The sequence below is a fragment of the Corticium candelabrum genome, chromosome 6 (assembly GCF_963422355.1).
Source record: "Corticium candelabrum chromosome 6, ooCorCand1.1, whole genome shotgun sequence".
In the NCBI taxonomy this organism is placed as follows: Eukaryota; Metazoa; Porifera; class Homoscleromorpha; order Homosclerophorida; family Plakinidae; genus Corticium; species Corticium candelabrum.
Genome location: NC_085090.1, coordinates 60,033 through 79,667, shown reverse-complemented (window position 1 = coordinate 79,667; position 19,635 = coordinate 60,033). Strand labels below are relative to the sequence as shown.

The window sequence follows — 19,635 nt, the reverse complement described above, 5'->3', positions numbered from 1 at the left end:
TACCTAACGTAGCTGAGTGCTTGTGCTGCCAGGAAGTGGACGAACTAGGGTATAGGGTGGAAGCTTCAGGATCTGATCTGTAATTATTACGCAGCATGAGAACTTCTTGCTGTGTGTCTCAATGAAGACGTTCTTCGAACAGCTATAGTCTTGATGACCGATTGGCGACGGGATCCCATCAGAGAGCCACTAACTTCCAGGCGAGTAGCACCTAGACGAACTTGGACTGGCTTGCCTATGTAAAATTTTCACGCAGGCTGCTGCGACTAACTGTTTACAGGTAATTTACTTGCTGGGTGCACGAGAGGCTGGGCAAGGGTATCAGACGTGTCATTCCAGCATGCGTTGTAGGACTCAAAGTGATCCGAACAAACGCGGCTGTTTTTTGAGCTAGGCGGATCCACCAGACGTAACTTTGGTAGCCATGATTCTAGCAAATCTGGCTTCTTGAGAGGAAGCCTGAAGAAGCTGACACCTGGCGATGTCGCTGCTGTTGTGGCTACAGGCAAAAGCAATGCAGTGGACCATTTCACGTCGAATAAGCCAAGTAGATAGCACGCCTTGTGCACGACACGTGGAGGTCATGCACCAACTGCGTCATCAACCACGCCTACGCTAACACTCCCTCTTTTTGCGGTGCTTTTTCTATGTTACAGAAGCCATGGAGGGAACTCAAAGTTTTTCGAGTGCAATCAAGATAAAAAAATCTTGTATCTGACCCCAACTTGAAAATCGTGGGAGTTCTCCTTTAATTAAGCATGTGCAGTTTTTATTGCACTACATACAAATGTGAAGTAACAAAACGGACACTAAAACAAATAACGCTGATACCAAGCAGAACGGGGAAACAGTCACTGGACCACATGAACTGTTAACACTTGCAGAGTCAGTGATATGTAGTCATAGGATGTATATATACTACCAAGTTATTTTACAGCAAGCATAATATCATTGCGAATACGCACATCAAATATTATTTTGGTTAAGCTCAAAACTGGACCGGTGAATCCGAGCATCAAGAAATTTAATTGGTCTGGCTGTATTATTAGTCAATCATTATTATTTTTGAGTAATCCTCATGCTATCTTATTGTCTCGGGTGCATACCCACAGAAATGTTTTTCAATACAGTTGCGTGTCACTTATCCGACCCCCTTGGGACCGGACCCCTGTTGGATAAGTGAAAATGTTGGATAACTAAAGCTGTTATGAACTCAACTATTGTTCATAGTAGATGGCATTTTTTTCCACATTAGGTATATTGAATGTACAGTAGTGGACAATAGTATTTGCCGGGCAAGAAATTTCAAGGGTTTTTCAGGATGTTTGTGTTTTAACCTAGGTGCGTTGGTCAGTAGTGACCTGACGAGTAATTAGAACCAACATCTGAGAATAGAATGATATGAAATACTTCAAAATATTCCTCTGCCGGTGATAGTACTCAATACAGTTTTTCGAAACTGGTTGAATCTTAGTTTGTACTTTATTGTCGGGGACATTTTAGTATGACCTATATTGGACAATAATATTTGTTGCTTGTTTTTACTTGTGCTGATATAATGCCAAATGTTATCTATGATATATTCATGTCTTGAAATTAAGAATATTTTGTGAGAGAAAATGTTTCTTTGTAGTTTGGAAGTCGATAACATTGCAGCTCATTGTGTAAGCTTATTAGCATAAAATACAGGAAAATGCACAGTGTTCTAGCCAGGATATTTTGCCAACCGTCAATATGACGTCATCAAATATAATGACGTCATCAAATGTTTAATGTTGACATATTTGGTGATAATATTATTTTTACTTTACCTTTCCCTAGTTGGACTACGTAGAGTCTTATGCATGTATAATCATGTAGTTACTGCATGATTGGTGGACTATTCAATATAATACCCACTCCAGACTTGTCGAATAGACCTCATTGAACATAACCTTGTTGAACATAACACAGATAGACATATAATACACCAGTGTGCGAAATAGTTTTTGACTGACCACCGGACATCATGTCCTGTCAATTTAAAATTTGCCGGACATTAGAAACGTCTGGTTGGACATTCCAATCCTGGAAAATACTACTTATCACTTACAATTCATCATATATATACATATATATATATATATATATATATATATATATATATATATATATATATATATATTTTCTTATCAATATATTTTCTCTATTCTACTGTAGTTTCCCAACCCCAACACAACTATCTCAAATTAACCCCAAGATATCTTCCCTACTCTTAAATGCTAGTATCTCTAAAACTGTCTTAGAATTATAAAGCCAAAGTTTGATGGACAACTGTTGATGGAGGTGTGAGGTGGCTTGGCTACCGGTCAGGTGGTTATGCAGTGCTGATCTCCGTGCAATTGATTTCGAAATGTCGAGGCTGTGAGACAACCAAAGACCAAAACTTTCAACCACAAGGGTGATATACATTCTTGCCGGGTCCAATGGACACCTGCTTGGGAGTAAAGACCTTGCGATACTTCCTCGAGGAGTGTAGCAATGACGCGTTCAAGCGAACGTGTACACACACCGATCACACCACATCTTTTTCCAACATCTGAGTCCATCACACTGGATATACAAGCACCAGGAACAAAGTGGTCTGGGTGGAGGTATATGTTTCCCCATTCAGATCTAGTTGATGGTTGCTGTAGTGGATCAATTTATGACAATTATCATGGGTTGCCGCAGTAATTCAAGGTTGGTACATGTGTCCATGTATTTGTGTTGCCAAACCAAATCTCTTGGAATACACTGCACGATCAGGTTGATAAAGGACACTTGCCACCGCAGCTAGCTCGAGGATGCCTGACCAAGTGCTAGGTTTCATGGCTCTAGATGACACTTTGATGTTGCATGCCTTTGATAAAAGAGAGTCATTGGCATGCAATTAGTACAACCCACCTGACAAATTACTAAAAAAGGCTGACTAAAAAGTGGCCATTGTTTGAGATAGCAATGAAGAGAGAGACAGACTTTCATCGCTTCCTCGACTCTGCCCTGCTTGGCTACAAACCCATCCACGTTTCTGCATGCCTCGTCTGCAAGCCAGCCCCTCTCCCTTTTGACTTCCGTTGGCATGTCCTACCCAGTGAGTTTAGGAACATCATCTTCATCCGCATATGCGCCATACCTCTAGACGTGGAAACTGCAATCGTTGCAAGAACGTGCACTACGCTAATGGCAGGTTTTTAGTTCAAGGACTTCTTGCTATCCTATCAACCTAATCATCTTCATGTTCTTATAGCCTCTACAGAAAACATTACGCGCAAGTATCTCTGAGTTTTCTATCCTGCCACGTTCACAGTGTACGGCCTGTGGCTGTCCGCTGCATTTTTGTTGCACACCTCGGAGCCCCAGCGTGTGTACTAGAGCGCCCACATCCGGGATTTGACAAAATACCTGTTCAGCTCTAGATGTATAATGCGTGGCTGTATGCGTTTGTTTTTTCCGGAAACTACGGTTGTTGACATGACACTGGGACGTGCGAGGATATGGGTTGCTGATACGGAATTCCACGCCTTCCCCTACGCCACCGGACAAAATGTCCGGCGAAATCACGAATGGCTGGACAAATGCTTCGTTCGGTCGGTAAATGTCCGATGTCCAGCCGTTATTTCGCACACTGACACTACACTAGATTATTGCAATGACAAGTTGACTTAATTAACTTAAAACTGGGATTGTGAGCTGAGCTTTATAAGAGTAAGTTGTGCACATACGTTGGCTACTGTGCCATCAAACTTAAGAAATTAATATTATTTAATGAATAGTATTTAATAAATAGTATAGGGATACTAATATGCCTTCTGACCATTTATTCTTTTGTTGACCATAACTAGCTAACACGCTACGTTTCTAGGAGTCTAGCGTTGTCATGTTTAAAATCCATACAAATAGCTCTGAGAATTTGTAGCTGCAAGCATGCTTTATGAGAGAGGGTCACTATGTTTTTATAACCATAATGATTTAGCGAATCGATACATCCAGTTGATGATTGGTTATGCTGTAAAGAGATCTGCAAAGGTGTACAGTACTGGCAATAAGTAAGCTGAAGGCGATACGATACCATACGATAGGATACGATACGATACGATACGATACGATACGATACGATACGACAGGATATGATACGATAGGATACGATAGGATATCATACAATACCATAAAAGATGCCATGTACCATAGGATAAGATAAAAGATGATACCATACAATTAAGATAAGATACCATCCATACCATATATGATACGCAATATGATATACAATACAATTAAGATAAGATATCAAATGATACGATATATGATACGCAATATGATATATGATATGCAATATGATATATGATACGCAATACGATATATGATACGCTATGATACATACGCTACCATACATACGCAATACGATACCATACCATACGATAAAAATGTTAGGTTACTTATTGCCAGTACTGTACCTACTAAACATAAAGATAAACAGTAATTAGTAGAACTGCAACACCTGCTGCAACAACAAAGAGACCACGCCCAAAGATTTTAGATGTTATGAGATTGTTCTATAGGAATGTCGGGACCATCAAGACCACGAGGTAAATGGCTTTAATCCAAAATGGATCTTGAAGGGAAGACATCTCACACTACATGTTGTAGGCTGTCCAATTTGTTCCCAACCGTCAATAATTGCTGTTTTCCCCTCCCCAAACGTCCCTTCCTTGTCCCAACCGTCAAAATGATGGTACAGACAGTACTGGTGAGAACACTGATGCATTATCTGTGGAGGCTTTGTATCAATTTGTATTTATGTGACTTAGCACTGCATACAGCTTATGCAATCAGTTTTTGCACTGTTGTTTGTTACTCACATTTCACTGCTTTTTATGTGTGGTAGACAAATAATACATACAATGGCATGAAATACAAACTGTGACCATTTTGTAGCTATAGTGTAAGACCACATTGTAATACTCTAACAACATGTTGCTTAACTACATCAAAACTTCAGATTATAGTGTCTAATACTTTGAATTTATGATATTGTATTTGACTATTATTTATATAGAGGCATCTGTATGTATCGCACACGAAGTCTTCGTGATCTTATATTGAAAGGAATTCCTGCATCTTTACGGAGAGATATCTGGATGATCTCGTCAGGTGCTATTAATGATGTAAGAAATACTCATTTTCTAGCATTCACTCCTTGTTTGAAGTAGGGTTAGAGTGTACATGGTTTGTTAATTAAACTAGACATTTGTTTGAAGTTTAGGTGAATGAGTAATGATGTGAACAACTTAATGACTAATGTAAACGATGAAAACACCAGGACGTACCAATGCCTTGATGCACAATCAACTGGGCATTCACAGTTCAGTAGGACAAACACAGTGCAGCTACTAGTATGTATGATTGTATACTTCTACTGCACATGTCCATCGACAAATCACCCATAACTCATGAACGAAACTTTGTCCCAGTCATGCGATCTCTGAGTGTGTCCACCATGTAAGGTGAAGATGACCTAGCATCAAGGCTACCTTACTCCCACGTTTGCCCAACCTTATTTTCTGGCACATGCCTGACTTTCTGGCAGTGTGTCAGAGAAAAGCATGTCATGACCGTTCTGATGAAACAGGTTGATTGTCTCCATCCTTCTGGTAATTCTTCAACTATTCTATCATCTATTTCTGTCATATGTTTGTGGTTGCCATGTTTAGTCTCAATCATAACGGTGTTGAGGTCTTTAGCAACCCAGTTGAAACATAATCGTAATGTGTGCTCACATCTGCCACATGCAGGCCATTTCAGGGTTGTGTACGTCAACTTCCCACTTGCACATAGCATGGCCATACGACATAGTTATGGCCTTTGTCGGTTTCCTAGGGTACACCTCCATTGATATCGGTGGATTCCAGCTCAAGGAACAATCACACAATGTGTTTATGGCCCTTCCACGCAGCCCAACCCATAGCCCTGTCAAGGTTGGGGGCTCTTTAGTTGAGACCAGCTGCACAATGTTTTTGTGATCACTGCTTAAGCCTGCATGCACAGTAGAAGTATTTGGTATTTCAGCTGCCCTGTGTGTTTGTCATACTGAACTTTGAATGCTCAGTGGATTGTGCACCATTAAGGAATTGACACTCTCGTTGCTTTCATTATCAGTAGAATCGATGTACTTCGTACTGCCTCTCATTGGAGTGATGATGCTACTGGTGACTGGTACAATATATTGTTGTCTATATGGTAGTAAGTTGGTTGTGAGTTGACTGTCAGATCTCCTGTTCTTTCCGTGGCCTGGTAAATAGTGCATGTCTGACATCAGAGTACAGCTATCCTATTGTTTCAGGTGCCAAGAGGAGTGTGCCCCTAAGACGATAGGCTAGACCATGGATTACCAGTAGGATAGTGACTGTTGACCCACTTGATCGGAATTGTCGAGGGGTGCTCTTTCAAACATACTGTCAGAAAGTTTAGCAAATATGAAATATGGAATCTGAACATAAAATTTTATCATTGAGATATAGGATGTTAGACAGAGAGAGGTCAATTTTAGGCAACTGAATTTGCTTATGCAAATAGTTACGTTGGGGAATTTATAAATTAATTTGTAGTGCAATCGTTTATAACTGGCTTAATTTGTGTAATGGTGGTTTGTCGCTTTTTGGACTGATATATACATTATTGTGTATTATGAATGTTGTCTTTGGTCATTTTGACATGACAGTGAGCTTTTAAGGTGTTATGCAGTAAAGTTTTGTTTTTTTAGCTGGAAACCAATCCTGAATATTACACAAAGTTAGTAATTGATGGCTGTGGTTATAGTGCTTCAGTGGCTGAAGAGATTGAACGAGATTTGCATAGGTAGGTCAGACACTGAATTTATAAGCACTAGTCATTATTAATTAAGCATTTTAGGTCACTTCCGGAGCATCCTGCATTTCAGTCAGATGTAGGAATAGCTGCTTTGCGTCGTGTGCTTCAAGCGTATGCCACCAGAAATCCAAGCATAGGTATTGGCATGAATTTTGATGATCCTGTCTTGCATGGACTGTACAACTGTAGGCAGTGGTTATACTTCTTCAAGATAATAAGCCAGTTGTGTTAGCCATAGGCTCGAGCGTTTAGCCGGTTGTCTCTCCTCTAGGAGAAGAATGGTCTTTTCTTTCTGGGGGGGGGGGAAGACATGACCGGCTGTACACTCAAGCATTTGTTACAGTGGTGGTGACCATGTATCGGCATCTTTTACTGGACTATTTGGCGGAGCTAAATAGACGTTAATACGACGACTACTGGCATTAAGGAAGGAGTGTATGGGAGCTTGTGACGTACATAGTGGTATGTTTTTGGCAGGTTAGACTGTAGTGGACTTTGTACACTGTAGTAGCATCTGTTTCTGTTTTGCCATGAAAAAAGCACACAGCTACTCTCGCTCGGGTCGGTCACTTCAAGAGTACTTGGCTCTGTCAGGTGAAACGCTGGAGCTAGAATTGAACAGCCTTAATCTGATATCAACTGGCAAGAAAGATGAAAAACCCTTAACATTATGGAACAATGGAATGGGACATGAACAGACGTGGATGAGGGTACACAATCAGCATCCGAGACCGAGTTGCCAGTAGCATCCGGGTGGTTCCCACGAGCCGAATACCAGGGTTGAAAGGAAGATGAAGCGCGCAGGAGATAATGCAGTTGGCAATGACACCTATGTTCTCCACAGAGCAGCAGCAGTTTCTCTCCAAATTGGTGACGAAGATTGTGCATGCAGAAAAGTTGTGGGTAGATGTAGATGACGCGCAGGTACAGACCCAAAGAGTTCCGAAAGAGCGAATCTTGAGAAGCCAGCAGCAGCCTTTCTCAAAGTCAAAACACGCAAGGCTTGCATGAGGAGAAGTATGTACACCGGAGCTCTCGGAATATGAATGAGGAGGACATCGAGCAGCCAGCTTCATGGCACAGACAGGTATGCCTATTGATCAGTCTCACTCATTGCATAGCGTCTATTCTGTTTCGGAAAAATGAGTTTGCAAGATCCTTAGAAGCGAGTTCGTTGACTTTGATGCGTTGTTGGCTGAATGCCCCAGTTCAATTGTGCGCAGCCAGTGCGATGACCAACCGGTCGCACGTCGCATTATAGGTTGGCCCTGCAGGTCTGAGCGTAGCACAGAAACATAAACACCGCTTGGTGACGGACCTTACTTCGTGTCTGACGGCATGGTCTTTGTTTGCAAACACGCCAACAGTGGGTAACCCGAGTCGACGTCTTAGTTATTTGGTTACCAGTTACTAATTGCTCAAGCAGGTAGTCGACTTACTTCAGCGGCATGGCTACAATGCGACAAGGCTTCTGTAAAGCAGCCTCTCGAGAGGAAGGAGACACTATGACTAGGACGAAGTAGACACGTCACTATGGTCCAGCTGTTTCACTAGCCAGGTGAGAACAGTATACTTCAAGTGTTGGGATTTCGGGCACCTAGCGTCCCAGTGTCCCAAGAAAAGACAACAGTCTTTTTGGCCAATGGGCGACGGCAATTCCAATCAATCTGGAGAGCCTACCAGCAAAGAAGCTCGCTTTGTCGCCCTCACAAACGCCGACTCACACGGCGTGTGCAGAGACTACAACAACAGAACATGCAACCACGGAAAAGGAACATGCAAGTTTGCTCACACCTGTAGCCGCTGTGGTGGACAACACGTGATCCTTGCTTGTGAGTCAAAGAGGCAGTGAATGTGACAGCGGCGCCGAAGTAGTTAAGAACAGTAACTTTAGACTTAATGTAAAAGAGTTTCATTTTCTGTTGCAATCCCACCCCCTGCACAGTGGGTTGACTGGTTACTAGAGAACTTAGAGCAAGGGTTCAGAATAGGTTGTAGGGATGACATGCTTCATTACTCAGCACGTAACTTAGAGTCGACAGTTCAGCATCCTCATGTTGTTTTGGTGACACTGACAGCAGAGTGTGATGAAGGTTTTCTCTCTGGGCCACACAACCATCTTCCACTGGCTAATTTCATTTGTTGTGGCTTGATTGTGGTGCCCAAAAATGGCGGCTGTTGGGAACTTACCGGTCATATGTTAGCACCCTTAGGCAAAAGCGTGAACGATTCATTTGACAAAACTGATTTTACTATGAAATACCCATCCGTGGACACAGCCATTGTTATGATTGAGACACTTTGATCATTTCCACACATGATCAAAATAAACTTCAAGAACGCATTCTGAAATTGTCATGTCTATCCAGAGGATTGGCATCTGTTGGGCTGCGCTTGGCAGGGCAGCAATTACTACCACATGATGTTGCCTTTGGGTTGAGGTCGTCTCTGTGGTTGTTTAACCAAATGGTAGACGAGGTAGAGTGGATTCTTCGTGTCAAGTTCGGTATCCAACACGTCATTCATTACCTGGATGATTTTTTGATATAAGCGGCCGTGAGAGAGGAGAGCCAAGAAATGTTAGACACCACACTAGTGACGCTTCAACGTCTGGGTATAGAGTGGGCACCTGAGATAATAAGTTGCTACGCCTTCCGCAGGCTAAACGGGAGGATCTCAAAGCTGAACTGCAGCAGTGGTACTCACATAAAAAGTGCACAAAATGCCAACTACTTTCACTGATCAGCAAGCTCTCCTTTGCAGGGAAGGTCTTATCTTTGGGGCGAATATTTATTAGAAGACTAATCGATTTAGCAACAATTTAGTCATCGGGTAAACTTGTCACAGGACCCTCGCGCAGACATTGAGTGGTGGCAACGCGTACTTCCGTGTTGGCCAGGGAAGTCATACTTCCTTACTACTTTGTGTCAGTTGTCGCCGGAGATGCATCTGTGTACTGATGTGGCAGGGTAACATGGCTTTGGAACGGATGGTGGCTGTACGGGCACAGGTTGGTGCTACACCAGCAAAGTCGTTCTCGGTCGCGTGGAAAGATGTATATGCGATTGTTATCGCAGCAACTATCTGGGTGTCTAAATGGACCAGAAAACCCTTGCTTTTCTACTGTGACAACCATGAAGTAGTTGATATTTGGCAAAAAAAGACAACCAAAGAGAAACACCTCATGCAGCTCGTACGTTAATTTGCTGTACTGTATAGCAGCTAAAGAAAACTTTACTGTTTTAGTCTCACATATTCACGGTGTGAATAATACATTGACTGATGCATTGTCTCGCGGACAGCTTGAGAAGTTCAAGGTCTTAGCCCCGCTGGCAGATCTGAACCCAACAGCTCTGCCAACCAATTGGGAATCATTCTGGACCACAGCGTTTGGCAGTTTTAACGGGCAGCAGTAACTCCGTGAACGCGTGTGGCCTACACCACTAGTATGAAACAATTTAACAACTTTTTCCAACAGCTGGAGATACCTCCCATGCCGACTTCAGAGACGACATTTGCAAGATTTGCAGCGTTTAGCGTAAGAACAGTTGGAGCAGAGACTATCAGGTGTATTTATCTGCGGTTCGTCACTTACATCCAAGCAGGATACGTGGTCCTCGTTCCAAACAACACCTTGTTTGCAGTTGGTTTTCCATGGTATACGGAGATTGCAAAAGACTTTCCCCTAGGGATCACTTCAGCACTCGATCACATTGCCAGTCCTCAGGAGTTTGAAGACGTTACTGCGCCTATGGCCTCAGCTGTACCTGAGAGATAAAATAATATATTGGGCAGCATCACGACAGCCTTCTTTGGTTTCATGTGGGTCTCAGAATTTCAGCAGCAAACGACTTGTCATTCAATGAGTGAACAATCTGTGGAAAAGACGCCCAGTTTAAGGAGGACGTGGTGGTGCTCCACTTATGGGTGTCCAAGACAGACCCATTTCATCATGGCTTCAATGTAGTATTGACCCCCACAGGGTGTCCCGTGTGCCCCCGTACGTGCTCTTAAGTGGTATTTGGCAGTCCGGTGGATGGACGTTGGTCTCCTGTGCTTCTGCTCGTAGTCAGGAGCATTGCTGTCAAGAGACAGACTTTCTTCTCAACTGCAATCTTTTTTGCTGGATAATGTGGGTATGGATTCCAGCTCATACACCTTCCACGGGTTTTGCATTGGGGCAGCTTCCATTGCAGTGGCTGCTGGACTACCAGAACATTTGATTCAAAGGATGGATCATGGGACCTGGGATTGCTTCAAGACGTATGTGAGATCAGCAATACAAGCGTTGCGGTCTGCGGTGCGTCACATAAGTGAGCGGAAATAATAGAAATAGATCAGCAATTGTTTGTGTTGCATTTGTTTCAGGTCTCTATCTTGTGTGGTGCCTTGACGAGCTGACACATGCTGACGCTTGCTTGGGAGGGTGTTGGGGGGCAGCCACAAAGCAAGCAGCAGTCCGTCAGGGTACAGGCATACCCTTGACAACCGGTGGTATTTCTGGGGACGAGACTATTGTTAGGTTTGGTGGCAGCTGCCAGGCAGCAGTGGGTTCTTTGTGCTGTCAGGCAACAGTGGCAGGCTGCTGTCATGCGTGCCCAGTGTTAGGTGGCGCTAAGCATAGGTCAGCCTTGGTAACCAGAAGCCGTCTCTCCAAGTAAGCCCACTGGTGTCTATCAATGCGTCAAGAATGAGAATTAATGAGACATTATGCAATCGTCAAATTGTAAACAATGTTTGATCTCATTGTAACTTTTGCGAAGAGAGACACTCAGTAGTCTAGGGGCGTGCATTAGTTACACTGGTAGTAGCCATATGTGGATATACTCGATCATCTCTTATCCAGACGTCTGAGATACGAGGACATCTGTATACCGGGCATCCAAGAGAACGTGCGCAATCAGCTGTTGCATGTGTACTGTACATGTAATTATCATGCATTAGGTACTGTAATGTGTATTACACGTCTAAATAAGAAATACAGTACGGATATACATGTACAGTACGTACATATTCACTCTTGTGTAATCTACTTTTCACATGAGAAAGAGCTTTCAACACAGTTCAAACTGATCTACTGCTGTAAATTGTGTTTATCCAAACATTTCGGGCATATCTGAGGTACGGGCAGTGCCCAGTCCCAAGCTGTCCGGATAAGAGATGTTCGTGAGTACCACCACACTCTCTTGAGTCATGCAAACAGCGGACTGCATATTATTCAGCACGTGTAATGAAATGCATGTAGTTCAACTCGAGGATAAATCTTGCATACATGGTGTACTCAACCGTGAATGCTGGACAGCTGTTGCTATGGTATGTACGAGCATGTTCATGGAACCAACTGAGCGTTCCCAGGAGCTTTCGCTGTGCGAACGTCCTGACCATATATGGTTGCCACTATTGTGAGGGCAATTGACACTAAATTTGTTTGTGTAAACTACCTGCTGATTAGTTTGAACAAGATCAAGTTTTACTAGTAGTCACGAAGTTTGTAATGACAACCAACAGGTTTATGTTGTTGTGATTGACGTATAGGAGCAAACATGCTAAAGTATCTCTCTCTCTCTCTCTCCCTCTCCCTCTCCCCCTCCCTCTCCCTCTCCCTCTCCCTCTCTCCCCTCTCTCGCCTCTCTCTCTCTCTCGCTTCTCTCTCCTCTCTCTCCTCTCTCTGTTCTCTCTCTTTCTCTCTCTCTCTCTCCTCTTTGTTTTGTTTCTCAATCATTCAGTACTTGAGACAAAGCAAGTGACTATGTGTGTAGTGACATGAACTGTGACTGGCAATACTTGAAGAGTTTCTATGTTATGGAATAGTTCAGGATTACTAAATGTCAACAAGTTTGCTCTTTTTTTGATGCAGGATACTGTCAAGCCATGAACATTGTTTGCTCGGTGTTGCTTGTGTTTTCATCAGAGGAAGAAGCATTCTGGTTAATGGTTGCAATATGCGAGAGGCTTTTGCCTGATTATTATAACACAAGAGTTGTTGGAGCTTTAATTGACCAACGTGAGTTTGTACAGTTTAAATAGTGCTCTGTCCTTGCTGCTAATTCAATTTAGTGAAGAAAGTTGGCTGAGTTTTGAACTGTTCGTCTGCTTAGTTTGGTGTTGAATGCACGTAAATGCAGACAGTGTTGTATTTTATTTTGCATGAGGTTGATAACTGTCTTTGATTTTCATGGTAATGAATTGGAGCTGCTATCTAGTATTTTGTTCTCTTCAGATGTATTTGAAGCACTTGTGAAAGAGCATCTTCCTGATTTGTTTGGTCATCTTGAAGGACTTGGTGTTCTGTCTATGATTACACTATCATGGTTTCTTACTCTGTTTCTCAGGTACAATTGTTGAGTAGGTCTTGTTGTATTACGTTGACACTGTCTGTGTAGTGTCATACCTTACAAGTGTGCTGTTCATATTATTGATTTCTTTTTTCTGGATGGAGCTAAGGTATTTCAGCTTATAAACATTCATGTGTAGTTTGTAAATTTTATGTGTTTGTTAGGCTTTATTTCAGATTGCTCTTACAGTATTGGATGCTAATAGACGAGAGCTATTAGCTGTGGAAGATGATGGAGAGGCTATGAGTGTTCTTGGCAGTTACCTTGGTAGGATCACAAACAGAGATACCAAGAAGTCACCTGGCACAACAATTGATCCTGATTCTATTGCAACTGCTCATCATCAAACTTCAAATGTGGTACGTGTACATGTAGGGATTTTATAAATTAACAAATATATTTGACAGTAGGACAAAGTCACATAATGAGATTTGTTGGTGCAAAAGGTTAAATTATTAAATTAAGAAAGTTGACTTGAGAACAAGGGCAACGTTAGATTTTCAAATAGAATGTACAGCAGTGTGTATTGAGACACAAGTGTTTGCTAATGATCCATATATGTTATCTTTGATGTCTTTGGTGTCTTTGTTTGTATGTATCATCCATCACCTTGTGGATGCTTTGTCTTTACAGTATTTGTCTGTCATGTCAATTTCTTAATTGTTAAGGAGAATTTTGTCATGATTATCTCTGCTTAAGTTTGCGGTGCAGCACCTCTGATTCAAGACCTCAGCCTGTTTCTTACAAGCTTTTGATGAAATCGTTTTGTACATGTTTTTCTAACCACTCTTTCTAAACTGTTGGGTGATGAATTGTAGTGTATCTTTGTTTGTCTGTGGGAGTTATAACTCTTAGGAAGTGTTTTGTTTGGTTTGTTCTATTGGGAATTGGGAGTAGAAGCAGGGGCGTACACGGGCTGGTTCCCAGCGTGCCCGGGAACCACCCTAAAAGATGGGCGTGTCTGTTTGCCTGAGGTCCGTGGCCGTAAGTCCTCATTGCACAGTCTCGATTATACAATTAGCTATTTCCGTCTTTCTTGGATCTGCACGATCATGAAACGCTGTACACGCGGACAAAAAGCAAACTGGATGTATTTTTTGGACGAAAAAGAAGACAACAATCTCCAGATGTTGGTGCTTGGCCAGCATCAGATTCAACAGTCCCTTTGGACGAGAATGCTGAGCTACCGCTGCGGCTTGTACTTCATGTGAACTCAAGAGCAATGCTGTTGCCTCTGTCGAACCTTCAGTCGACGACAATTCTAGGTCATTTACCATCAAGTCTGTAAGTGATGTAGGATTTTACTCGTCTGGCTTTAGTTCCACTTGTGGTGGAGTACTGAATAGCAGGCCAATCTGGAATTCGGTCCCAGGCAATCTCACCGCACGTGAAAAGTTTGATCTAATACAAGGCCATTTCCGTCCAAACCACCATTTTGTATTTCCCGAAAGAGCAGTTTGTAGACACCAGTGGCAAGCAATGCAAAGAGAATATGGAAAATTTGCGCTCTCTCGTGTCCAGTATTGACTTTTGTGGAAAGCAGAACATCTCTTTGCGCATGCATCGGAATGAGACGTTCAAGCCGGGTCGAAACGAGAAACCAGTCGGAAACCTTGGGAATTTCCTGGCTTTGCTAGAGTTTCGATCAGAAGCTGGTGACAGTTCAATCGGTAGGCCTTTCCATATAAGGAAAGAAGTAGGAATCGAAGAAGTAAATTACACCTCACCTCGCATTCAAAACGAGCTTATCAAGTTTTGTGGACTGAACATTTCTGAGCAAATCCTGAATGAGGTGAAGGCTTCTCCATTCTTTTCGATACTGGCAGATGAGGCCACAGATTCCAGCAGCAAATGGTCATTGTGCTCAGATACCTAGACACCGTGGCGTTGGAAGTCTGTGAGGCATTTATGTCATTTTTAGAGTGTAAAGAAGGAACAACGGGAAGAGCATTGGCAAAGCAAATCGCACAGCAGTTAAGTGAATGGGGACTCTATCTTACGAAAATGCGTGGCCAAGGCTATGATGGTGCTGCGAATATGGCTGGAGCAGTCAATAGATGTGCTGCAATTATTTGTCGCACCTATCCCAAAGCACTGTATCTACACTGTTCAGCACAGGTACTCAATTTGTGTGTGGTAGCAGCGTCAAAGTCCATCCTTGTTACTTCAATGCGGGCCTTGCTTAAAGAAATTAGCTTGTTCTTTTCGTCATCACCCAAACGTCAGGATAAGTTAATTGAAGTCGTCAAGTCTCATGAAAGCAATGAAGTAAAGTCAAGAAGCTGGTGGATTTGTGCTGAATACGCTGGGTGGCTCGCCACACAGCACTGGTGACATTTCAGGCTTTGTACAGTGCTGTTGTTGACACACTGTGGCAGATCAGCCAAGCTCCTAGACAGCAGTGGAACGCAGACACTGCATCAAAAGCTAGCTCTCTACTGAAATCTGCTGTAGATTTCGGGTTTATAACCACGTTCGTGATCGTTTCAGAAGTTATGAGCTACGTTCACAGCCTTACAATAGCTCTTCAAGAATCATCGCTGAACATCATTTGTGTGTACGAAACCGTTAGTGATGTGAATGCCCAGCTCAAGAAGGCTCGCATGGCTGTTGATGGTACACATGCTAACTGGTGGGATAAGGCAGTGGCAATGGCATCAATGGTAGGAAATTTTGTAGTTGCTATCAAGTTAGCTAATCGTGGTATTGATGTTTGTTGTTTATTCAAGGTCGACACTGAGCCATCCATGCCTAGAGTGTGTGCCAGACAGACACATCGAGACAATGCTGTTGCTGTCTCTTCATCAGACTACTTCAAGAAGGCAGTGACTGTCCCCATGCTAGATGAGTTATGTGGCCGCTTGGATGCTAAGTTTGAAAAACATCAACAGATTGTTGTAAAAGGCTGAAGTCTTATTCCTGAAAATATAGCAGCCCACCTAGAAATAAGCAAGTTAGCAGCTTTGGCGTTTGCGGAGCAATGCCAGGATGATTTGCTGGATGGTCCTTCTCTAGCAACCTTTTCAGCAGAGTTGAATCGTTGGTGCGACAATGTTGTGACTAGTTCAGAGAAAGGCTTAAAATTACCTTCGTCACTGGTAGCGTCCGTAGCACTTGCAAAGTCTAGCCTATCACCATGCATTGAGCGGTTGCTCAGTGTCATTGCCGTCTTACCTGTCACGACATGCTCTTGTGAGAGAAGCTTTAGCTCTCTGAAACGCCTCAAGACGTACCTTCGCACCACAATGATGCGACCCCGTCTGGATGGTCTGGCCTTGATGCACGTTCACTACACGAGGGAAGTGAACATTGACGAAGTAATTCGACACTTCTTAATGAGTTCCCCACGGAGTATTATTAGTCCAATCACGGTTACGGCACGTGTCAGTGACATACCCAATAGCTCTACCGTGTCTGAAGCCAGTGATGAAAACTCGTATGATGAGTATGACTAATGCGAGTGTTTATAAACAGTCTATACAGTTGCATAGACTTATATGATTATAGTTATATGATAATCACAGGCAGTGTAGACTAGTTATCAGCAGTGCTGTTCGGGACTCTTTATCTATTGTAAAGTATTATGCTATATGGCTTTATGTTTTTGTTTATTTTTGGAAAAGAATTCTATTGGCAGGTTCAACAGTGTTGGATGGGCGTGGTCAAAGAGTGTCCTGTCGGGGAACCACCTAAATTAGAGAGCCGTGTACGCCACTGAGAAGTGGTATTTCTTAAATCAGGTGTTGCCATTTACTCAAATTGCATGTGAATTAAAACGTCTTTGCATAGATGAAATGAATGTAACGGCATTTATGTGTATAGGTGAGACGTAGTTGTATTGGGAGGTATTTATTTATAAGAGGTTAGCTAGCTGCAAATACCAGCCATTTTACTGTAATGTGGAGACAGTTGAATGCTTTCTGTTTTTTTGTGAACTAGCTGTCTATTAAAGTATGTGAATATGTTGCTATACTAATACACTCTAATAGGTTTCTGGGAAAGGATAATTCTAGTGTTAGCCTAAGTTGAACACTTGAAGATGTGCCTTAACTTAAGGGAGTGTTGTGTTTTCCATAGAACTCAGTTGCTTCAGTTGATGTGGCGGACTTGGTTCAACTGTCTGATAGACAGTTTGGACTCATTTCACAGGAACGCATTGAGACACTTCGAAATTCTTTTCGGCTTAAAGTTGTACAGGTGTGTAGTTGTTAGTTAAATGAATTTTATATTTGGATGCTGACTGAATTGGTTTTGTGTATGTTAGGGACTTGAAGAATCATCCAAAAAGAGTTGTATTCGAGCCATGAGTGATGAAAGTTTATTTGACATGAAGGAGTTGGAATATTTGTACTGTTTGTTTATGGTGTGTACATTGAATGTTTTATTTGTGGAGTGTTTTTTGTTGTTAGTATTGTTATTTCATATCCTGTTTATTGTTTCAACTACCATTCTGTTATGTTGGATATCCAGGCTGGTAATTTTATCACTGGTGTTTTGTTTGACAGTGAATGGAGGGAGGGTGTGGAATTGGGTAGATTGAAATGGGAGAAGTTCTTATGCATAGAATCAAATGCTGATTGGTCTACTTCAAAGTGTATGAAACTTCCTGCTGATGTAATCTACAGTTATGCATTCCCTGATGAACCACATGACACTGTAGTCAGTGTGAAAGTAATAATTTGAGTGTGAGACCTACATTATAAGTATAGGTGCATAAGAGTGCTATTTGTACTGAACACATGGCAGGTATAGCAAACTGAAAAATATTCAGGTGTGGCCTTAAAACAAGGAGGCACAGTAGTAAATTTGTAAGCTACCTATAAGAAAAGAGAAGTAATTGTATTTATAATTTTGACAGTTGAGGTTGCAATTACATGGCATGCTTAATTAAGTCAACCCTCTCTAATCCTAATATGTAGTAGCTAGTACAATCTTTTTTATCTTTTGTTTGAAATTCCACTTGCACAGCTGACTTTCTCATAAACATAGCAAAAGAGTGTACATTTCACAATGAGCATGTGAGTGGCAACTGCAAACTAAATCAACAAACCAAAGTTTGAAGCAGATGAAGGAGACTTTTGCGTTTCTGTCTGATTGGCAGTAAGGAATTGACCAGGGAGCAGCAGGGTATGGCAGCTAAAGAGGCAGGCATATTGAAGAAATGTTTGTGATCACTCATTTACACAAACTGGACCAATTTGAGCAGTTGAATGTGATAACTGAAGTTTATCTCGATCTACATACTGTATGTTGTCATTAGTTAAGGTGCAAGAGCCAAGTTACTTGCAAGAAATGAGTGACGACCATGCAATCAGTTTTCACATGCATTTATTTGGATCTCTCCACTTGATGATACAGCGTGACTGCCACGTTGTTAAATTATTACTTACTCGCTTTTATTGAGTTGTGTAGTACTTCATTGCTTGCAACGATTACCAAGTCATACATATATATATATATATATATATATATATATATATATATATATATATATATATATACAGGTACTTAACCAGTTGCTAGAGAGAGAGAGAGAGTATGTTCTGATTGTGATTAGTAGACACAGCCAAGTTTTGCTTTTGTTTTATTTTTGCATGCATGGACTACGTTGTTTGATTTATGTGTTGAAGAAACATTTGATGGTGTCATAATATTGCTTGTAACCCGGCTGGAAATACAAGTCGATTGTCATTGGTGGGTATAATGTGCTGTTAAGGCTTAATGAGTTGGTTTGCAGGGAATGAAGTTGGAATTTAGTTATTTGTGATGATTTTTAATAAAAACTTGAGGCATGATGAGGTTAGAACTTGAGGCACGATGAGGTTACAGTTATTGGAGTGCACTTTAAATGTGTGCAAAGCAAAGTTAGCAATGTGACTTTGTTACATTAATTGTAATTTGCTTTAATGGGTTGCTGTTTTTATTTGATCTTGTGAATCTATCTAAAGAGATATATACTGCATCTTAGCCATGACTTTGCTTTTTGGTACATAGATGCAGTTCTTATTTATTTTTAGTATGTAGATTCTATTATGGTCATGTACTTATTTTTATTGTTATTAGGAATGTTACCGTGACGGACTTCTGTGGCATCACAAGTCTCATCATGCACGATTGCCTATTGGTAGTAATCCTCAGTTAATTGGTATTGACGAAACGTCTTTTTGTAAGATCTTTGAGTTGTTATCACCTTGGGAACAGGGTGAATGCACATCGTTACTGGCTGAATGGCTATTTCATTTCATGGATACAACTTCTGAAGGCAATGTCACATTTTACTTATTTGTTCAGACCTTGGGAGTGCTATTGCGAGGAGATTTAAAACGTCGGCTTTTGCTGCTGTACCAACTACATGTCTTGCAATCTTGTGATGTTACTGATAAGGTTTTGGATACTACTGAAGGGGTAAGTCAAG

General features: G+C 41.8%; 1 protein-coding gene across 2 annotated transcripts in view; it reads left to right on the top strand.

Moving 5' to 3' along the window:
* LOC134180681 (TBC1 domain family member 9-like) overlaps positions 1-19,635 on the top strand; it is a 47,847-nt gene that overhangs the window by 25,991 nt on the left and 2,221 nt on the right. For both annotated transcript variants that reach the window (XM_062647859.1, XM_062647860.1), the window contains exons 16-25: positions 5,075-5,183; positions 6,779-6,873; positions 6,928-7,022; positions 12,743-12,889; positions 13,106-13,217; positions 13,269-13,329; positions 13,385-13,579; positions 17,298-17,417; positions 17,485-17,583; positions 19,284-19,625. In XM_062647859.1, coding sequence (XP_062503843.1) covers positions 5,075-5,183; positions 6,779-6,873; positions 6,928-7,022; positions 12,743-12,889; positions 13,106-13,217; positions 13,269-13,329; positions 13,385-13,579; positions 17,298-17,417; positions 17,485-17,583; positions 19,284-19,625 — 1,375 coding nt within the window. The remainder of the gene's footprint in view (positions 1-5,074; positions 5,184-6,778; positions 6,874-6,927; positions 7,023-12,742; positions 12,890-13,105; positions 13,218-13,268; positions 13,330-13,384; positions 13,580-17,297; positions 17,418-17,484; positions 17,584-19,283; positions 19,626-19,635) is intronic.